The 17,762-nt window shown below is 44.7% G+C and overlaps 1 protein-coding gene across 4 annotated transcripts in view; it reads left to right on the top strand.

The window, feature by feature from the left end:
- EYA2 (EYA transcriptional coactivator and phosphatase 2) overlaps positions 1-17,762 on the top strand; it is a 269,733-nt gene that overhangs the window by 102,974 nt on the left and 148,997 nt on the right. For all 4 annotated transcript variants that reach the window (XM_032838579.1, XM_032838580.1, XM_032838582.1 and 1 more), the window contains exon 5: positions 4,435-4,551. In XM_032838579.1, the coding sequence (XP_032694470.1) occupies positions 4,435-4,551 (117 nt within the window). The remainder of the gene's footprint in view (positions 1-4,434; positions 4,552-17,762) is intronic.

Here is a 17,762-nt window from a genome sequence, read left to right as displayed (position 1 = left end):
TATCTGCGGGTCCTCTGAAGACATTTGAGTTTGCACCCCCCAGCCTAAAGGGAGAAAAAAAAAATTAAAGATTTAAAAATCTCTCTGTGTTTCAAACTATGATTGTGTGACGGAAGGAAGAGAAGTAGGTCATGAGAAAGAACAGAAGAAGGAAGACTTCATCTCAGATCCAACATCAGGGAGGGCTTTTAGATGAGGAGCTGATTCAGCTAAGAACTGAGACCGCATCCAGGCAGGGGGACCGCCCGTGGGAAGGCCCCTGAGATGGGGAGGAATTTGGCGAGTCCAAGAAGCCCAATAGCAAAAGCACAGTGGGAGATGAGGTAGGAGAGGTGGGCAGAGCCCTGGAGGCCTGGGGAGGATTTGGGATTTTTATTCCAAGTGAAACGGGAACTCACTGATGGGTTTATAAGGAGAGGGCTATATTCTACAATCTGGGTTTTTTTCAAGATCACTTTGGCCACTGTAGGGAGCCTAGATAGGAGGGAAGGAAAAGGGAAGCAGGCAGGCTAGTGGAGACTGAGGAAGCGGATGGACAGGGTAATGTTGGAGGCCTGGGGCAAGGCAGGCACAGGAGCAATTCTATACTCGGGAGTGATGTGTCCTGGGGGAGCAACAGGCCAGGCGTTGGTAACAGTCACCAGCAGGGAGCTGCTGCCACCCTGAGGCCCTCAGTGCTCTGTGTCCTTACCAGAGAGGGCACATAAATCACCCAGAGTCGTCCAGCTGGTTGGTGGCATTAAACCCAAGCAGCCTGGCCCCAGAGTCCAAACTCTTAACCACTGAGCTCTGCTGCCCGAGCCACTGCCTGTTAATGCTGGGGGATTACCTATGGGATTACCAATGGGATTACCAATGACAGACCTCTGCCAACAGGTGTGGGCACTGTTTCCAACGTTCTGTCCCTCCTGTGCTGGAAGACTTGTGATAAAATCACACAAGTTACCCCACCTGGCTGAGAGCCAGGGAAAATGAAGCTGTATTATTTTTCGTTGTTAAGGAGAAAAGTAGCCCTATTCCCAGAAAAAGCGTGGCAGGTGGTAAGAGCACATGTCCTAGCCTCACACGCCACCTCTGCCACTTGCTGGTCCTAACACACTGGGCAATCCACCTCTGTCTCCTCATTCATGCGGTGGGAGGGATACCAAGTCTGGCCTCCTCATGGTTTTCGTGAAGATTAAATTAGATTATCTATCAAAGGTCAGCTACCATTTTCTGCAAAGGTCCTGAGGGTTACTTCTGGCTTTGAGGACTGTAGGGCTATTCGGCTCTACTACCGTAGTATGAAAGCAGCCAGGCAATATGTAAACAAATGGGTGTGTCTGTGTTCCAATAAAACTTTATTTACACAAACAGGAAGTGAGTCAGATTTGGTCAGCAGACCCTAATCTGTCAGCCCTTGATCTACATGAAGGGTTTAGCTCACCCGGGCCCGCCCAGGGGAAATGCTAAGTCAGTGCTGTAGGGCCCAAGCTGCCACACACACCTGGAAAGTTCAAGTCACTGAATAATGACAGGGAAGACGAAAAGCCGTTTTCCTTCACGTGCACCTGTGCCTGAGCAAGCAGTGTTTGCTCATTGTCTGGACAAACCTTGTTGAATCTTGTTAGGAAACTTTTCTCATTGCTGCTTGGCAAATAGCATTATTTACTTTTGTTGAAAAAGCGTCAAGGAAAGAACACATTTGAGCAAACTAGAGGGAAGGAGGTGAGGGGTATTCAATATGGTTTTCCTCAGTTTATTATGCAACATTTAAGACATCTGTAAAAGCATAAAGAGTAATAGCACAAACACCCATGAGCTGACCATCCAACTTAAGAAGTAAAAAACAAAAGGTTTATTTGTTTTACTACTCAGAGATACCCACACTCCTGGATTTGATATTTATCATTCGTCTGCATTTCTTTACGTAAAACAGAGGTCAGCAAAATTTTTCTGTGAAGAGCCTGACAGTAAATATTTTTAGTTCCACAGGTCATACACAGTCTATCACAACCACTCAATTGTTCCGCTGTACTGCAGAAGCAGCCATAGTACACAAACGAATATATGTGTCTGTTTCAATAAAACTTTATTTACAAAAACAGGTAGCAGGTCACATTGGCGTGGGCTTATGTGGAGTATTATTTTGCATGTTTTACAACTTCATATACATTGTTTCCTCTGGTATCCATTCTTTTTTCGAAAGAGAGAGTGCAAGCCAGCTGGGGATGAGGGGTAGGAAGGGCAGAGGGAGAAAGAGAGAGAGGATGTTTGGGATACTCAGCCCAGCACAGAGCCTGACATGGGGCTCAATCTCAACAACCCTGAGATCATGGCCTGAGCTGAAATCAAGAGTCAGACACTCAACCGATTGAGCCACCCAGGCGTCCCTAGTATCCTTTCTTCCGATACTTGCTTATTCCACCCAACCTATGTTTGTGAAATTTATCCCTGTTCATGCATGCTGCTGTAGTTAATTTTCATTGCTGTATAATAGTCCATTATTTAACTATACTACAACTCATTTATCTATTACACCCAAAACTTCATCACTTAAAACAACACCCTGCTATATTATTTCTGGTGCTTCTTTGGGTTGACTGGGTAGGCTTTCTGCAGGTCTCCCCTGGTCTCCCTCATGCAGCTGTATTTGACTGGCAGGTTAGCTGGCATGGCTGGGCCTCTTAACCTGGGCTTTCATCCTATGCTTGTTCACAGCATGCTGGTCTCAGATTTCCAAAAGAGCAGAGGTAGAAATTTCAAAGCTGCTTGACACCTAGTCTCCAAAACTCCCATCACTCGGCCACTGCTACCAGTCAAAACAAGTCATAAGGCCAGGGGAGATTCTAGGAGTGTGAACATAGGCTCTACCTGTTGATAAGAGAAGCTGCAAAATATTTTGATTGTGTTTTTCAATCTACCCGAGTACATCTGAATTTCTTAACAAAGAAGCAGGAGTCTGCCCAGACAGGAAGTGAATCTTCTGGAATTGGATGGTGGGTGACATTGGAAACTCAGGAACCAAACTCAAGAACTCAGTACTCTGAGCATACAATAGACTTCCCCATGTCTGTCTCACAGAATCTTTTGACATCTTCCTATGTAGCTCAAGAGAGAATAGTGGGCCAGTCTCTAAAATGCAAGGGTGGGCTTTTCTTCCAGAAAAGTTTCTGGGGGTAGAATGCAGGGACTTTCCTCCTTCTTTCCTTTGCTCCCCCATGACTTAGAAGCGTTGTCTTTGTTCACAAGACTGAATAGGGGAAAAGGAAGGAACCGTAGTTACCAAACTGGCCCCAGAACTAGAAACGTCCTTTAAAGAGGTATAAACAGTATTAAGACACTATTTAGGGACACCTGGGTGACTCAGTGGGTTAAAGCCTCTGCCTTCAGCTCAGGTTGTGATCCCAGGGTCCTGGGATCGAGCCCCACATCAGGCTCTCTGCTTGGCAGGGAGCCTGCCTCCCCCGCTTCTCTGCCTGCCTCTCTGCCTACTTGTGATCTCTATCTGTCAAATAAATAAATAAAATCTTTTTAAAAAAAGACACTATTTAACACCTGTAAGATAAACAATTTATTACATTTTCAATAAAGATATAATGTATGGGCTACTGATGATAGATCAGGCCCCCTCTCTCAGTACAGTCCCTTTTCTAGCCTGTTGCTCATAGAATGAGTGCTGTGCTTTGGGGAAACATGTCTGACTTTGGCTGAGGAGGGGGCACATTTTTAACTGTGGCCTTTGGAGAAATAGGTTCCCCACGCAGTAAGAGTGGAAAGTGTGTTAAGTGGCAGCATCTTTACAGAGGAAGGATCATTCATTTGACACATTCCTTCAAATACTGCTGGATATTAACCATACGTGGTGCTACTCTGTAAGTACGAGGTTGAAAGCTCCTTACCCTTAGAGCCAGGCAGGAAGAATGAAGATGACTCTGTGTGCAAAATGCGAGCCCCTCTTGACCTGCCTTTCCCTTCCTTACTTTTGACAATGTCCTAGGATGTAAAAAAAAAAAAAAAAAAAAAAAAAAAAAAAAAAAAGTACAACTGCAACAAAAAAATAACACCTTAAAACCAGCATTAATGTCTCAGAGACAACGCAGTATTTGTGGTGCCCTGGGGAATCTACCCGGATGGTCTGCTGTCCCATGGGAATGGAGGCACGGTATAGCTAGACCATCTTATTGCTCAGCTGAAGCCGTAAGTCCAAATTTTTTGGTGAAATCTCCTGATTTTTAAACAAAAGGAACTCATTTCAGATTTTCCTTAAAACATACGCAGGGTCATGCAAAATACATCTATAAGCTAACTTTGCCTGACAAGCTACTAGTTTGCAGCTCCTGGTTTAGAAGCTGATACAATTGTGTGCTGGTCTTGACTCAGTAGCTCTCCTATAGGTGACAAGGAATCATCCTAATCATGTGTTCCTGGTGCTTCTTTTTCCTCCTTCTAAAGGCATCAAGACAGAAGACAGCTTGAACCATTCCCCCAGCCAGAGTGGATTCCTCACCTACAGCTCCAGCTTCAGCACCCCACCCACTGGACAGAGCCCGTACACCTACCAGATGCACGGTCAGTGTGGCGCTTGGGTCCCTTCCTGTCCACCCCTAAGGCACTGCCTAAGTTAGGTGGCCAGTCATTCATTCATTTACTGGCCAGATTCCTTGAGCACCTACTATGTGCCAGAGTCTATCTCAAGGAGAGCGGTGGACAGAACAGAATAGATAGGACACCTGCCCTCATGGCAATTACATAGCAGGAGAGAGAGATTGCCAATGAGCAAGGCAACAAATAAACAGCTAATTTTGGAAGAGGTTGAGTGCCATGAAGCCAATATGGTATTTGGGTAGAGAGTGATGGGACATTGAAGGGTCAAGAATGGTGGGATATGTAATTGTGGAGGGAGTCATCAGGGAAGACTTTGAAGAGATGACATTGGACGGAGACCCAAAGGGTAAGGCAAGAGCCAGCGCTGGGCGGACCCGGAGAAAGAGCATTCCCGGCAGAGGGAACACCCCGTGCAAAAGCTGTATGCAGGGAAAGGTCAGATTTGTTTGCAGCACAGAACAAAAACTAGCAAGGCTGGAGCAGGGTCAGGGGATGTGGAAAGGAGATAGTCTTAGAACAGAGCCAAATCATGCAGGGTCCTGAGGGCTATGGGTAGGAGCTGGCTTTCATTTGAGTGTGATAGAAAAGTCAAGTCCATCGTAGACTCAGAGAAATGCCAGGTGGTGGGAGTCAGGGGCAGGAAGGTAAAGAAGCCATAACTCCAGGCAGGAGGTTCCGTGCTCTGCGTCACTCTAGGGTGGCCTTAGGGAAGAAGACTCCAGTGCGTAGTTATTCCCCCGCCCCATATCCCCTAACCAGCTGGCTTGCTGAATTCTTCTGTCCCCACCTCTGCTCGTTGACCAGCCTAGGCCCCCTTCTCCTCTTAGAGCCCCCTGGGAGCACGTTGGGCCTGACGCATGGAGTAGAGGGCTGGTGGCAGTAATTTGGGGATCCTCCTCCGGGCTTTTTTTTTCCTTTCATGAAAGCTGGTAAAAATGACCATCCAGGATCTGAAAAGTAATATGCAAGAAAGAAAGCGTGATAACAAGGCTATGGCCGAATGAATGATTGTACTTTTCTTTAAAAAAAAAAAAAAAAAAAACTATTCGCAAGTCTTGTCACTTCATCTTTTTAAATTTTTTAAGGAAGTAAGGAGACAGTAAAGATGGATATCAAGGGCAGCCTTTCAGGGAAAAACACTGCAGAGGAACAACAAATGGTCTTAGGAGTTCGTGTAGAGAAAGGGGCTGGTGAGAATCAATGAGAATTGATGCCCAGCCCTGGCAATAGCTTCCTCGTAAAGGCCCGCATCAGAGTTTGTTGGCGACACCATCTGCTAACATTGACCCTGCACTTACCCCGTGCCACATGGCGTTGTGTGGATGATCCTACACAGTCTTCGTGGCAAAGTGTTGGTGCTGGTATAGATTTTACTGCATGGGCAATGCAAGCGACCATGTCGAGCCTCTCAGGGGTCTGATGGAATCCCGTCCCCCAGCCTCACCCAAAAAGCCCATACACACTCTTCTCTGCTTCCGCTGTTACCTCTGGCTCCCCACGGCGACCTTTCTGTGTCCCACTGAGGGGTACAAATGCTGGGACCCATCGTCAAGTGGAAAGTGAATTATGGCACCAATCCTAATAATAAAGGCTTGTGAAGACACTGAACTTGAACTTGGCATTTGGCTCACCCTCAGGCCAGTGTTTTCTAGCTCTGCAAATAGAGATAGAACTTACTGCCTTAGGACTTCTAAGGTTGTGGAGCAAATACAGTCCCCTACCCCATTTTGACATCTTCCCGCCCCCTTCCCAGCCCCAGTGGCCTTGTAGGATAAGAAGTCTGTTCAGTTCTTTCACTGTATACTATTGAGTACAAGTTCTATGCCTGGCCCCTTCTAGGCCCCAAGAGACACACAGCCATCCACCATGACAATCCATCATGGAGAGAGACAGACAATAATCAATCAACAAAGAGGCAGATAATTACAGATTTTGATAGAGTTGTGAAGGGCAAAGACAGGGCAGGGCAGTAGGCGGTGATGAGGGGAGTGGTGGTTGATATCACCCGGGTTGTTAGGGAGACCTGAATGACAAAAAGGAGCCAGCCACGTGAGCAGCTGGAGGCTCTCCCAAAAGAGAACCATGCATCTGGGGGCAGGGAGTAGGGGGGATGAGACTGGAAAGCAAAGCAGGAACCGCCCCCCCCAAGACCAGGACATATAGAATATGATATTTCTTCTCCAGTCCTTACAGGAGCCCCATGTGGAGGGCACCATCACGTCTGTCTTTACATGATGAAAGCAAGGCTCAGAGTGGGGAAGAGACTTACCCAAGCTCACACAGCCAGTAAATGTTCAGAGCTGGGATTCAGACTTGGGTTTCTAGAATTCCAGAGCCTATGCTGTTTCCTCCAAGTGCTATTGCCTAGACTCCTTCAGGACTCCACATAGCATCCTAAGCTGCGTATACACTGTACGCTATTCCCTTCAATCCTCCCAATAGCCCTATGACATAGGTTCTGTCATTATCCCCATCTTAAGATGGGGAAGCTGAGGCATAAATTGGTAAAGCAACATGCCTCAGGTCACATGGCTGTGGCAGTGAAGACAGGCTGCTGCTCTCTAGAGCCCAGACACACAACCTCCACACCATCCTGCCCTTCCTCCTCCCGCAGAACCATCTAGAAGACGATCCTCCATGGATGAGCCCCGGCCTACACCCCACCTCCCCACCTCAATCCCCGCCAGCCCTTCACAAATCGGAAAACATCTTCTGCTCTGTTCCCACCGGACCATGGGAATAATCCAGGTTATTTTCTTATCGTCTTTGTGGCCCAGATGCCAGAAGGGCTGTGGCAGCAGCTGGACTCTGTCCCACTTAACTGCCTTCAGTCTAATGCTAATGGCCATAAACTGCTCGGGAGACAGCCCAGGCATTTTGCAAGCTTGACATATTCCTCCTTAAGTATTTTTTTTCCAACACAAACACACAGAACGCTCACACACCATGCCCATGTGCTTCCTATTAACTTTTTTTTTCAAGTTGTTCCAGAGGAGAAATAAACTCTCAAACTACTCTGTGCGTTTCGGAATGGAAGACGTCAGCTGAGCTTAGTTTTTCAGACGAGGAAGGGAATGAAGAAGGGACCTGAAAACACGAATAAAGTGAAACTGGTCCACGTTTAGAAGCTGGGATGAGTCTTTCTCCTCTGTAGGAATTAAAATCCTAATTTCATAGAAGCAAAAACACCCAGCAGGGACCACTGCCTCATTTTACAGGTGAGTAAATTGAGGCACTGGCACAGAGTGGCTTCTGTAAGGTCACAGAGCAAGCATTAGATAAACTGGGCTGCCTCCCCCTAGGTCTTCTACCTACTCTCATAAACTTCCAGAAACTTCTACGGGGTCCTCACCCCCTCAAGGCCCTGCTTTGAGATCTCTTTCTGTTTGGATAACACTACCCCTCCACCAAATGCACAACAAACGTAAAAGAGAAAAGTTCACGGCACTCATTCAGCCTTCGCTCAGTTGTTTATTTTCTTTTTTTAAGTTCACCCAAGGGTTTTTATAACTGAAATGTATTTCTTATGGGTTTGAGTTTTTTGTTGTTTCTTTTTTGTTGTTCTTCTCCTGCTGAAATACTGCTATTCACAGAACTGGCCCCAACTATTAAAAAGAAAAGAAGAAAGTATCTTGAGAGTGATTGTTAAGAACTCGCTGGGGCCATGGAGGGGTTGAGAGCCAGACCTGGGCTGCAGTCAGGCCTTGCTGTGTCCCACACACTCCTTGAACTTGGGGGAGACACTTGACTTCCTCATGTCTGTTCCCTCACCCATGAACTAGCATCCTAAGAAGAGAGATGACCTCATGGGCCTCTCAGAAGTTCTAATTGGAGTGATTCCTGGGCATATCAGAGGGTGTCCATAAAGGCTGGGTGCTCTCTTTATTATTACTGTTGTTTTGTTTTGTTTTGTTTTTATAACATAGGTGTTAAAAGCAGTAACCCTGAAGTCGGGCTAAGTGAACTTCCCAGTTCTGCAATGTACTGGCTTATGACATTGAACCCATTACTTCTCAGTATCTCAAGTTCTTCCCCTATAAAATAGGATACTGGTAGTGCTTACACATGGAGTGCAATGATAATTAAATGAGTTAGTTAATGTATGTGAAGTATTTAGAGCAGTGCCTGGCATAAACTAAGGGCTCTACAAATGTTCATTATTATTACAGTTAACCTTTAGGCAACACAGGCTTGAACTGCACTGGTCCACTTATATACACATTTTTTTCAATAAGTACAGTCCTATCAATGTATTTTCTGTTCCTCATGATTTTCTTAATAATATTTTCATTTCTTAGCTTACTTTATTGTAAGAATATAGTATGTAATACATATAACACACAAAATTTGTGTTAATTGACTAATTTGGTTATTGTTAAGGCAATGTAGACAATGAGTAGTTTTCTTTTTATCATTTTTCCCCCATCACGATAAGCATACTCTGTAGTAAAGTTCTTGGGGAGCCAAAAGTCATACAGGGAATTTTAATTTCATTTTAACTGAATGTTAACTGTTGGCACTCCTCGTCCTTGTGTGTTCAAGAGACAACTGTACTCCTCTCCTTATTGCAAGTCTGATGGTCTTTGTTCTTTTCAAGTTCACCTGCATTTCCTGAACTGTGTTTTACTAAGTAGTCCTGGTAAGAGAAAAGAGGAATATGAATTTGAGACTTTTGAATCTTCCACAACAGCATTAACTCCCCTTCTGGTGAAATCTGCATTATCAGGGGACTTTAAAATAGTAGGAGAGCTCTTCAATGGGGATTCCTTTTGTACTTACCAAAGGCCAGGGACCATTAATACTGTTAATACCGAGGCTGAGAACCCAGCTTGAGCCATTGAGGAGCGGGGGAAGCATGTGATTCGGGGATGTATAGGAGAATTAAAAGCCCATCAAAAGGGTTTGTAAGCTGGTGATCTCAGCCAGAGACGTCAGGGGCCAGTTTGGGGGAGGTGGGGTTGTGACATCTGGCATGGTTTCTGACACCAGGAAGCTTCGTGACTCTGGACAAGTCATTGAACTTTCAAGATCTGTATCTTACTGTTCTGGTACTCGCAGATGCTCACTGAAAAAATTGAGAGGTCAGAAAAGTTCATGGTCGGCTGCATCAGATAGATTTGGTAAATAGTGAGCAGCACAGAGCTAAATGGATGTATTTGCTGCAGGACTTTTCAGATCCTTTGCAGCCTGATAACGCCTTGTGTTTTCTTGAGGAATGGAATTCGGTAGCTGGTTTTTCCAGGTGGAGCTGAATGGGGGACCTTCTCCGCAAATGACTCCTCCGTACTCAGTGGGAAGTCTTGGGTGTGATGGTCCTTAGAACCCTTTCTGTGTTAAAGTTTTATGAGTCTCTTATTTATTTATTTATTTATAAAGATTTTATTTATTTGACAGAGAGACACAGCAAGAGAGGGAACACAGGCAGTGGGAGAAGAAGAGGGAGAAGCAGGATTCCCAATAATCAAGGAGCCTGATGCAGGGCTCGATCCCAGGACCCCAGGATCATGACCCAAGCTGAAGACAGACGCTTAACCGACTGAGCCACCCAGATGCCCCTGAGTCTCTAATTAAAAAAAAAAAAAAAAAAAAAAAGTGGTGAGTGGTGCCTGGGTGGGGTCAGTCAGTTAAGCATCTGCCTTCAGCTCAGGTGATGATCCCAGGGTCCCTGCTCAGTGAGTAGCCTGCTTCTCCCTCTCCTTCTGCCCCTCTCCCTGCTTGTGCTTGCTCTCTCACTATTTCTCTCTCTCCATCAAATAGATGAATAAACTCTTTTAAAAATAAAAAATAATAATGGTGAACATGCATGTATTTTTTATGTATTTTAGTTTGTTTCTGCAAAGATATAATTCACTCATCACAAAATACATCCTCTTTAGTATACAGTTCAGTGCTTTTACTATATTCACAAAGTTGGACAACCATCACTACTCTAATTCCACATTTTCATTACACCTCCTTCAGGGTTCCTGGGCCCCAATCCAACTCGGGAGTACCATACACACACACCAAGTGATTCTCGGATACCAACGTGGTGTTTGAGAATTCAGCTCGATTCTGACACTATCTACCTGGAGGCAGCATCGATTCCACAGGTTAAGGGTTCAGTCCTGTAAGACTACCTTATCCTCCCTTCAAATATCAGGCACAAGCCCTGGCTATTATCTCTCCTTCCGACCGACTGGCTACAGATTGGAACTTCCAGTGACCCCCTCCTTAGGTTCAAATGATTTGCTTGAGTGACTCTCAGAACTCAGGGAAACATGTTTACCAGTTTATTAGAAGATATGAATCAGTAGTCAGATGAAGAGATACGTAGGGCAAATTCCCAAACGAAGGAGCTTCTGTCCTCCTGTACCTCTGGGCCTGGCTCTGTGGCTCATAGGGGCATTCTGGTTCCCCAGGCATGGAAACACCCTGACAAAAACAAAAAATCTGCTCTCTCGGGTTTTTATGAAGGCTTCATTATGTAGTAAGGATTAGCTAAGTCATTGGACCTTGGCTGATTCAGCATCCAGACCCCTCTGCTCCCCAGAGGTCAGGGAGTGGGACCAAAATCTCCAGCCCTTTAATCACATGGGTGGTCCTCCTAGTGACCAGCTCCCACCCTTACGTAGGTCCAAATGTCACTTCCATTAATAACAAGACACCTGTTTCACCTTAATGGCTCTGAAATGTTTTCAGAATTGGATGAAGACCACATATATCTGAGAATTATATTTTGGTCATCTGAATGATCAAATATACATTTCTTATGAATTATTATTTCATAACCCCAGAATGAAACCCCATGCCCATTAGCCATCAGTCTCAATTCCCCTCCCACCAATATATTTTCTTTTGTAATAAAGGGAAAAGAGATACATTTAAAACTACTCTTCCTTTATATTATTTTTTGAACAGTTTATGTCTTTACCTAGTTTAAATATCTATAGAACTCTTTCTGCCACCCTTGTCCTACATCCACTCGGTTTCCAAAGCCCCAGTGGTTAACCATTTATACTAGGTTCTTACGAACCCATCCAGAATTGTTGTTTTTTTTTTTTTTTGCAAGTGTAGGCAAACATGAACATAGTCAATTAGATCGCATGTTTCTATGACAAGAATTAGCTCATATGTGATTGATAAATAAGGAAATGATGTCAGCTCTGTTTTCAAATGATAACTCTGAAATTGCATTGGTTCATCTGCTTTTCAGATTTTCTCCTTATCACTGTTTTTAAGCAATTTCATTTTTGATGTGTTGGTGTTATTTTCCTCATGATTCTAGTACTTTGGATTCATTGAACTTCTTCTTTTTTTTAAGATTTTATTTATTTATTTGACAGAGAGATCACAAGTAGGCAGAGAGGCAGGCAGAGAGAGAGAGAGGGAAGCAGGCTCCCCACTGGGCAGAAAACCTGATGTGGGGCTTGATCCCAGGACTCTGAGATCACCACCTGAGCTGAAGGCAGAAGCTTAACCCATTGAGCTACCCAGGCACCCCTTCATTGAGCTTCTTAATCTGTGAGTGTTTTTATCAAATTTGGAAACATTCTGGCCATTATTTCTTTAAATATTTCCTCCCCACCATGTCTTCAGTTTCACTAAACTTTTCTTCTATAGTATCTGATCTGCTGTGAATTGCACTCAGGGCATTTTTTTTCATCTTCAGGAATTTGATCTGTGTTTTTGTTTTTTGTTTTTCTTATCTTTCATGCCTCTATTGAGCATGTCCAGTCTCTCTTGTGGCTCCTTGAACAAACTGAATACAGTTATAGTAACTGTCTTAATGTGTTTGTCGGCTAGTTTTGTCATCTATATCATTTCTGGGTTATTTTTCATTGATTTTTCTCTTTGTTATAGGTCATATTTCATGTTGCCTTTGCATGCATAAGTTTTGATTGTATGTCAGGCATTGAAAATTTTAACTTGTTCGGTGCTAGACATTTTTATATTTCTACGAATATTCTTGAACTCTATTCTGGGATGCAGTAAAGATGCATGGAAACAATTTGTTCCTCTCCAGTCTTGCTTTCAGCTTTGTTAGGTAGAGCAGAGCAGCATTTGGTCTAGGGCTATCTGGACCTAACAAAATTTTCCCACTACTGAGGAAGGCTTTCTGAGTGTTCTACTCAATGCCCCATGAATTATGAGATTTTTCCACTCTGGCTGGCAGGAGTAAGAACTATTTACAGCTCTCTTGTGAGCTCTGAGGACTGTTTCTTCTAATCTTTTCAAGTGGTTCTCCTCTAGTCTTGGTAGTTTCCTTCCAGGCTCATCGGGACATAGGTGGACACCAGAAGGGAAATGTCCACAAATGTCCAGAACACTCTTGCAGTGCAGCTCTGTCTTCTAGTACTCTGCTCTGCGAATTCTCTCTGTTACTTTGGCTTTCCTGGACTTGCAGCTCTATCTGTTCAACTTAGAGAGATGACTGGGTGCCATCTGGGTGGTCCTTCCTGGTACCCGTCACACTGGGGCAATCCCATGGCTCACCCCTCATTTTCCTGCTCTCAAGGATTGCTATCTTTCACTGTCTGATGCTCCATATCTTGGGTATCTAGTTTTTAAACTATTTCACGTGGGAGGATAAGTCCAGTCCCCATGACTCAGTCTTGGCCAGAAGTGGAAGTATAGCTGTGTTGGTTTATTTGCACTTCTTCCCAGCACATATGGTAACAGCAGCTTAATGCAAAATACATAACATGGGTAAAAGCTGCAAGCCTTAGAGGAATACAGTTCTGTCCCTGGTGCCTGTGTTCTTCCTCTGGCCTCAGTTTGGCTACATGCTCTAGTGTTGAAGAATTCATTTTACAATTTCCCCAATATTTGGTGCATTTTGCCCTGGTTTCCATAATTCAGCACCTCCACTGTCCTTATACACCCTTCCACCAAGATACTTCCTCTTCCTTTTTAAAGCTGAGTCCTCTAATGGAGCACTTCTCTATGTATTACTCTTTTTTGTTGAGATTATTATGGCTTTTGTCAATACTCTGTTTACAAAGTTGCATTGCTTTTGAGAAGTCTGCCCGACCCTACTCTCTCCCATAAGCCCTATTATTTCAGGGCACAGTTTTGCACAACCCATGGCCATTCAGGAAGAAATTTATCACATTCTGGCAGTAACACTTATATATATTCTTATTTTTATAGGCAATGTCCATACATGATCTTCTGCACTTTGCTTTTTTCATTCAGCAATATACTGAAGAACTTTCCAAGTCAGGGTCTAGAAAGAGCCGCCTCTGTTTTCAGATGCCTATTATTCCACTAAGTGATGCTCTATAAGTGATTTAATCATTTCCTCATTGGGTGTTTCCAATAACCACTGACATGGCTCTAAATAACCCTGAATGTGTATCATTTTTGTTTTTCTGCAAGTACATCTGAAGGGCAGGTTTTGCAGAAGTGGAATTCTGGGTCGAAGGGAAAGTCTATATTTAAATTTGGAAGATATCTCCAAGTTACTCTCCATAGTGATTTTACCAGTTTAAACTCCTAGCTGCAGTGTCCAGGAGTACCTATCTGGCCAAACTAGTATCATCTAGTTATTACGTGTTTTTTCCAATCGTATGCATGAAAACAGTTTCTCAGCATAACACTGATTTGTGTGTTTTATGAGATTGAGCATCTTTTCAGATCTTTAGCCAATTTGTGGTTACTTTTCTGAGAACTAGAAGATAAGATTTGAAACATTTTGCAAAAGAGAGATGAAATGCTAGGCATACCAACATTTAAGCATATTATAAATCTTCAATAACCAAAATGGCTTGGTTTGGGTACATAGACTGATTGACCAATATTGGGGAGCATGACACCCGGAAAGAGACAAAACATATCCGGAAATTATGTACATGGGGCAGATGGCTTGTCAGTGGGAGAAGATGGAATAGTCAATGAATAGTGTTGGAACAACTCATTAGCCATCTGGAAGGGAAAAAAATCCATTCTTTTTACTATATACCAGGAAGAAAATTCAAATGGATCAACAGTTAATTTTTTTTTCTTCAAATTTTTATTTAAATTCTAGTTAATTAACATATAGTGTCATACTGGTTTCAGGAGTAGAATTCAGTGATTCATCATTTTCCTTAACACCCAGAGCTCATCATAACAAGTGCCCTCCTTAATCCCCATCACGGATCTGGGCCATCCCTCACCCCCTCCCCTGCTGAATCAGCAGTTTAAATGTCAAAAGTAAAATCATAAAAGAACTAGAATGAGAATAAGCAAAATTTGTATAACCCTAGAGTAGAAAAGGCTTTTCTAACCGTGACTCAGAAAACGCAAAGCCATCAATGAAAAGACAGCAAGTTTAACTACAGATTGGTTGCACGGGAGGGGGGCACATGGCAGAGAACACCAGAAGTAAAGTCAGAACAACAAAAACAAACTAAACAAATGGCAGGGCACCTGGGTGGCTCAGTGGTTAAAGCCTCTGCCTTCGGCTCAGGTCATGATCTCAGGGTCCTGGGATCGAGTCCCGCATCGGGCTCTCTGCTCAGCAGGGAGCCTGCCTCCTCCTGTCTCTCTCTGCCTGCCTCTCTGCCTACTTGTGATATGTCTGTCAAATAAATTTTTTTAAAAAATCTTAAAAAAAAAAAACAAATGGCAAACTGAGAAGAAACATTTATATCCCAAATTGCACACAAGTTGTTACTCTTTTCAGAATGATTCTACAATTCTGTGGATTGAACCTGCTCTGGGATGGGATTCTTCTCAGTGAGAAGTGAGGCAGGTGTAATGTTACAGGGAGCGGTGGGACTTGTGGCACAGGGACACTACACGCCCACTGGGGCTTTAGCCCATTGCAGCCACACTAGAATGGGCCCTCGGGAGGCTAAGTCTTTATCCATAGTTCAGGATAATCCCCAAATTTGTATTCTACAGTGAGATCTCATTCTTTTTCAGTATTGGCAAACTGATTTAAACACTCTCTTTAAAATACCTTGTGCGCCTGGGTGGCTCAGTCATTGGGTGTCTGCCTTCGGCTCGGGTCATGATCCCAGGATCCTGGGATCGAGCCTCATGTCCGGCTTCCTGCTCCGAGGGAAGCCTGCTTCTCCCTCTGCCAGTCCCCCTGCTTGTGTTCCCTCTCTCACTGTGTCTCTATCAAATGAATGGGTAAAATCTTTTTAAATAAATAAATAAAATAAAATACCTCGGGAAGCAGACAACCGTGTATAAGGCTGGTCTTCATGCTTCCATCTTAAAATCTGGTTCCATATATTCTTAACCACAGGTCTTGATACCAGAGCTCCATGGAGAAAATTGCCAGCCAGGTGGTGACTTGGGGATCCAGAAAAATCACCCCCTTCTAGATATTCCCCACCTCTGTCCTGTTTTATCACTGAGGCATGTCCCAGGGGACTCGAGTGATGGGCATGGTTATTTTATAGGATTTTTGTTCCCTCAGTCTCCTAGGTTCTTGGTCATGCTGCTTCGAAGAATGAGGAGGTAGACCAGACCAAGAGTGCTGAGCAGCCAAGAAAAGCTTAGAGAGCGATAGTACAAGGCTCCCAGAGACGGAGGAGACCCAAGAGGATTGCCATTTTGGCATTCGAATCTAGGGGTTTTTATAAGCTCTTTCGAGGAACTATCTTAAGCATTCTGCGTGTGGGCCCCCTGTGGATTGGCTGCTGAGCTGTGCCCACCAGGGCTTTGATCATGCACCTGTCTCCCTATCAGGTTATTGTTTACACGTTGCTGGTCTTTTGGGCTGACATTTGGAGACTAACTGCTCAACTTGTGATAGTGACCGATGTTTTATGGTTGTGTTGTTTCAGGATGTTTAGCAAAAGGCACCCCTGCAGAGGCTGCTAGACGGATTGCTCTTGTGGTCTTGTCTCAGCTGTAAAGCAAGGTGCTAGTGTGGTTTTAGCTGTCCTGGGTTCTTTGCTTTCTTGCTGGGGACCCTGGCTCCAACTCCCTAAGCGTCCAATTAACTCCTAACCCTTACAGCTGAACCAGGAGCCCTGTGGCCTCCCCCCAGTGAAGTGGGGGTGATTCCCCACATCTTCGTGGCAGCAACCAGCTGCATTAGGCTGTCCCAGTCCAGCCAGTCTTGAGCAGACCAAGTCCGCCTGGTTTCTGTCAGTCCAGACAGAAGCCAGGCTTGGCATCCCACGGGTTCCTGGCCCGAGGTCAGGTTTCCTGGTGTGAATCGGCAACTTTTCTGCACATGACGAAGTGGGTGAGGTTTTCCGATACCTCTCAGCACTCTTGGGCCATGTGGCACTGCCACCCTGGCAGTCACCTTCTTGTCACCTTCACCAGCGTCAGCAGACTCACTGCCTCCTGCTTACGCCCAAGTCTTTTAGGTTTAGGGCATATAGGGTTTAAATGGGTAATCTTTTCTTCTGGTCATATAATAAGATTTGCTTAGTCACCCCATCTCCAAACGCTACTGGAGATGACAGATGGGAGCAGCTGGGGTGATGGGACATGCGTTTGGGGGTCTGGAGGGAGTTTCGTCAACAACGATCCATGAAGGCAGTGCTGGCTTGTAGACGTCCCGTGATGATGGGAAAGTTCTGCATCCAGAACTTTCGTGCCCAGCATGGCGGCCACGAGCCATGCGTGGTTGTTGAGCATTAGCCCGCACAGCTGAAGAACTGAAGTTGTCCTGTTTAATCTTAATGAGAACACCTGTAAATGTGGCCGGTGGCCACCATGTCTGGCAGTACAGCTCTGAGAGATCATTAAAAGCCAACTCTCCTGGTTTGTGATGGGGCCAGGGGAGGGTCATTAACAGGTGTTAGAGAATGAATAATGAATGTGTCCCCCTAAAATCCATCTGTTGAGGCTCTGTCCCCCCATTGTGACAGTATTTGGAGATGCCGCCTTTGGCAGGCAGTTAGTGGTAGATGAGCCCTGAGGAAGGGGCCTTCCTGTGGAGATTGGGGTCTTCTGGGAAAAGGGAGAGGAAGATCTGTGTCTCTCCCCCACCTCCCTGAGTGCACACCCCAACGAGAGGCCGTGTGAGGGCATGGCGAGAAGGGGGCCATCTGCAATCCAGGAAGAGGGCTCTCATGAGGAACCAGACCAGGCAGCACCCTGATTATGAACTCCCCAGACTCTAGAACTATAGGAAATAAATGTCTTCTACTTAAAGCAGCCGGATTCTGGTATTTTGTCGTGAAAACCCAAGCTGATAGAGATGGTTGGTTTTTCTGAGACACACAAAAGTGGAAGTA

This window comes from Lontra canadensis, unplaced genomic scaffold (assembly GCF_010015895.1).
Source record: "Lontra canadensis isolate GAN:19392208 unplaced genomic scaffold, GSC_riverotter_1.0 scaffold105, whole genome shotgun sequence".
Classification (NCBI taxonomy): domain Eukaryota; kingdom Metazoa; phylum Chordata; class Mammalia; order Carnivora; family Mustelidae; genus Lontra; species Lontra canadensis.
This window is presented reverse-complemented; position numbering and strand designations above follow the sequence as displayed.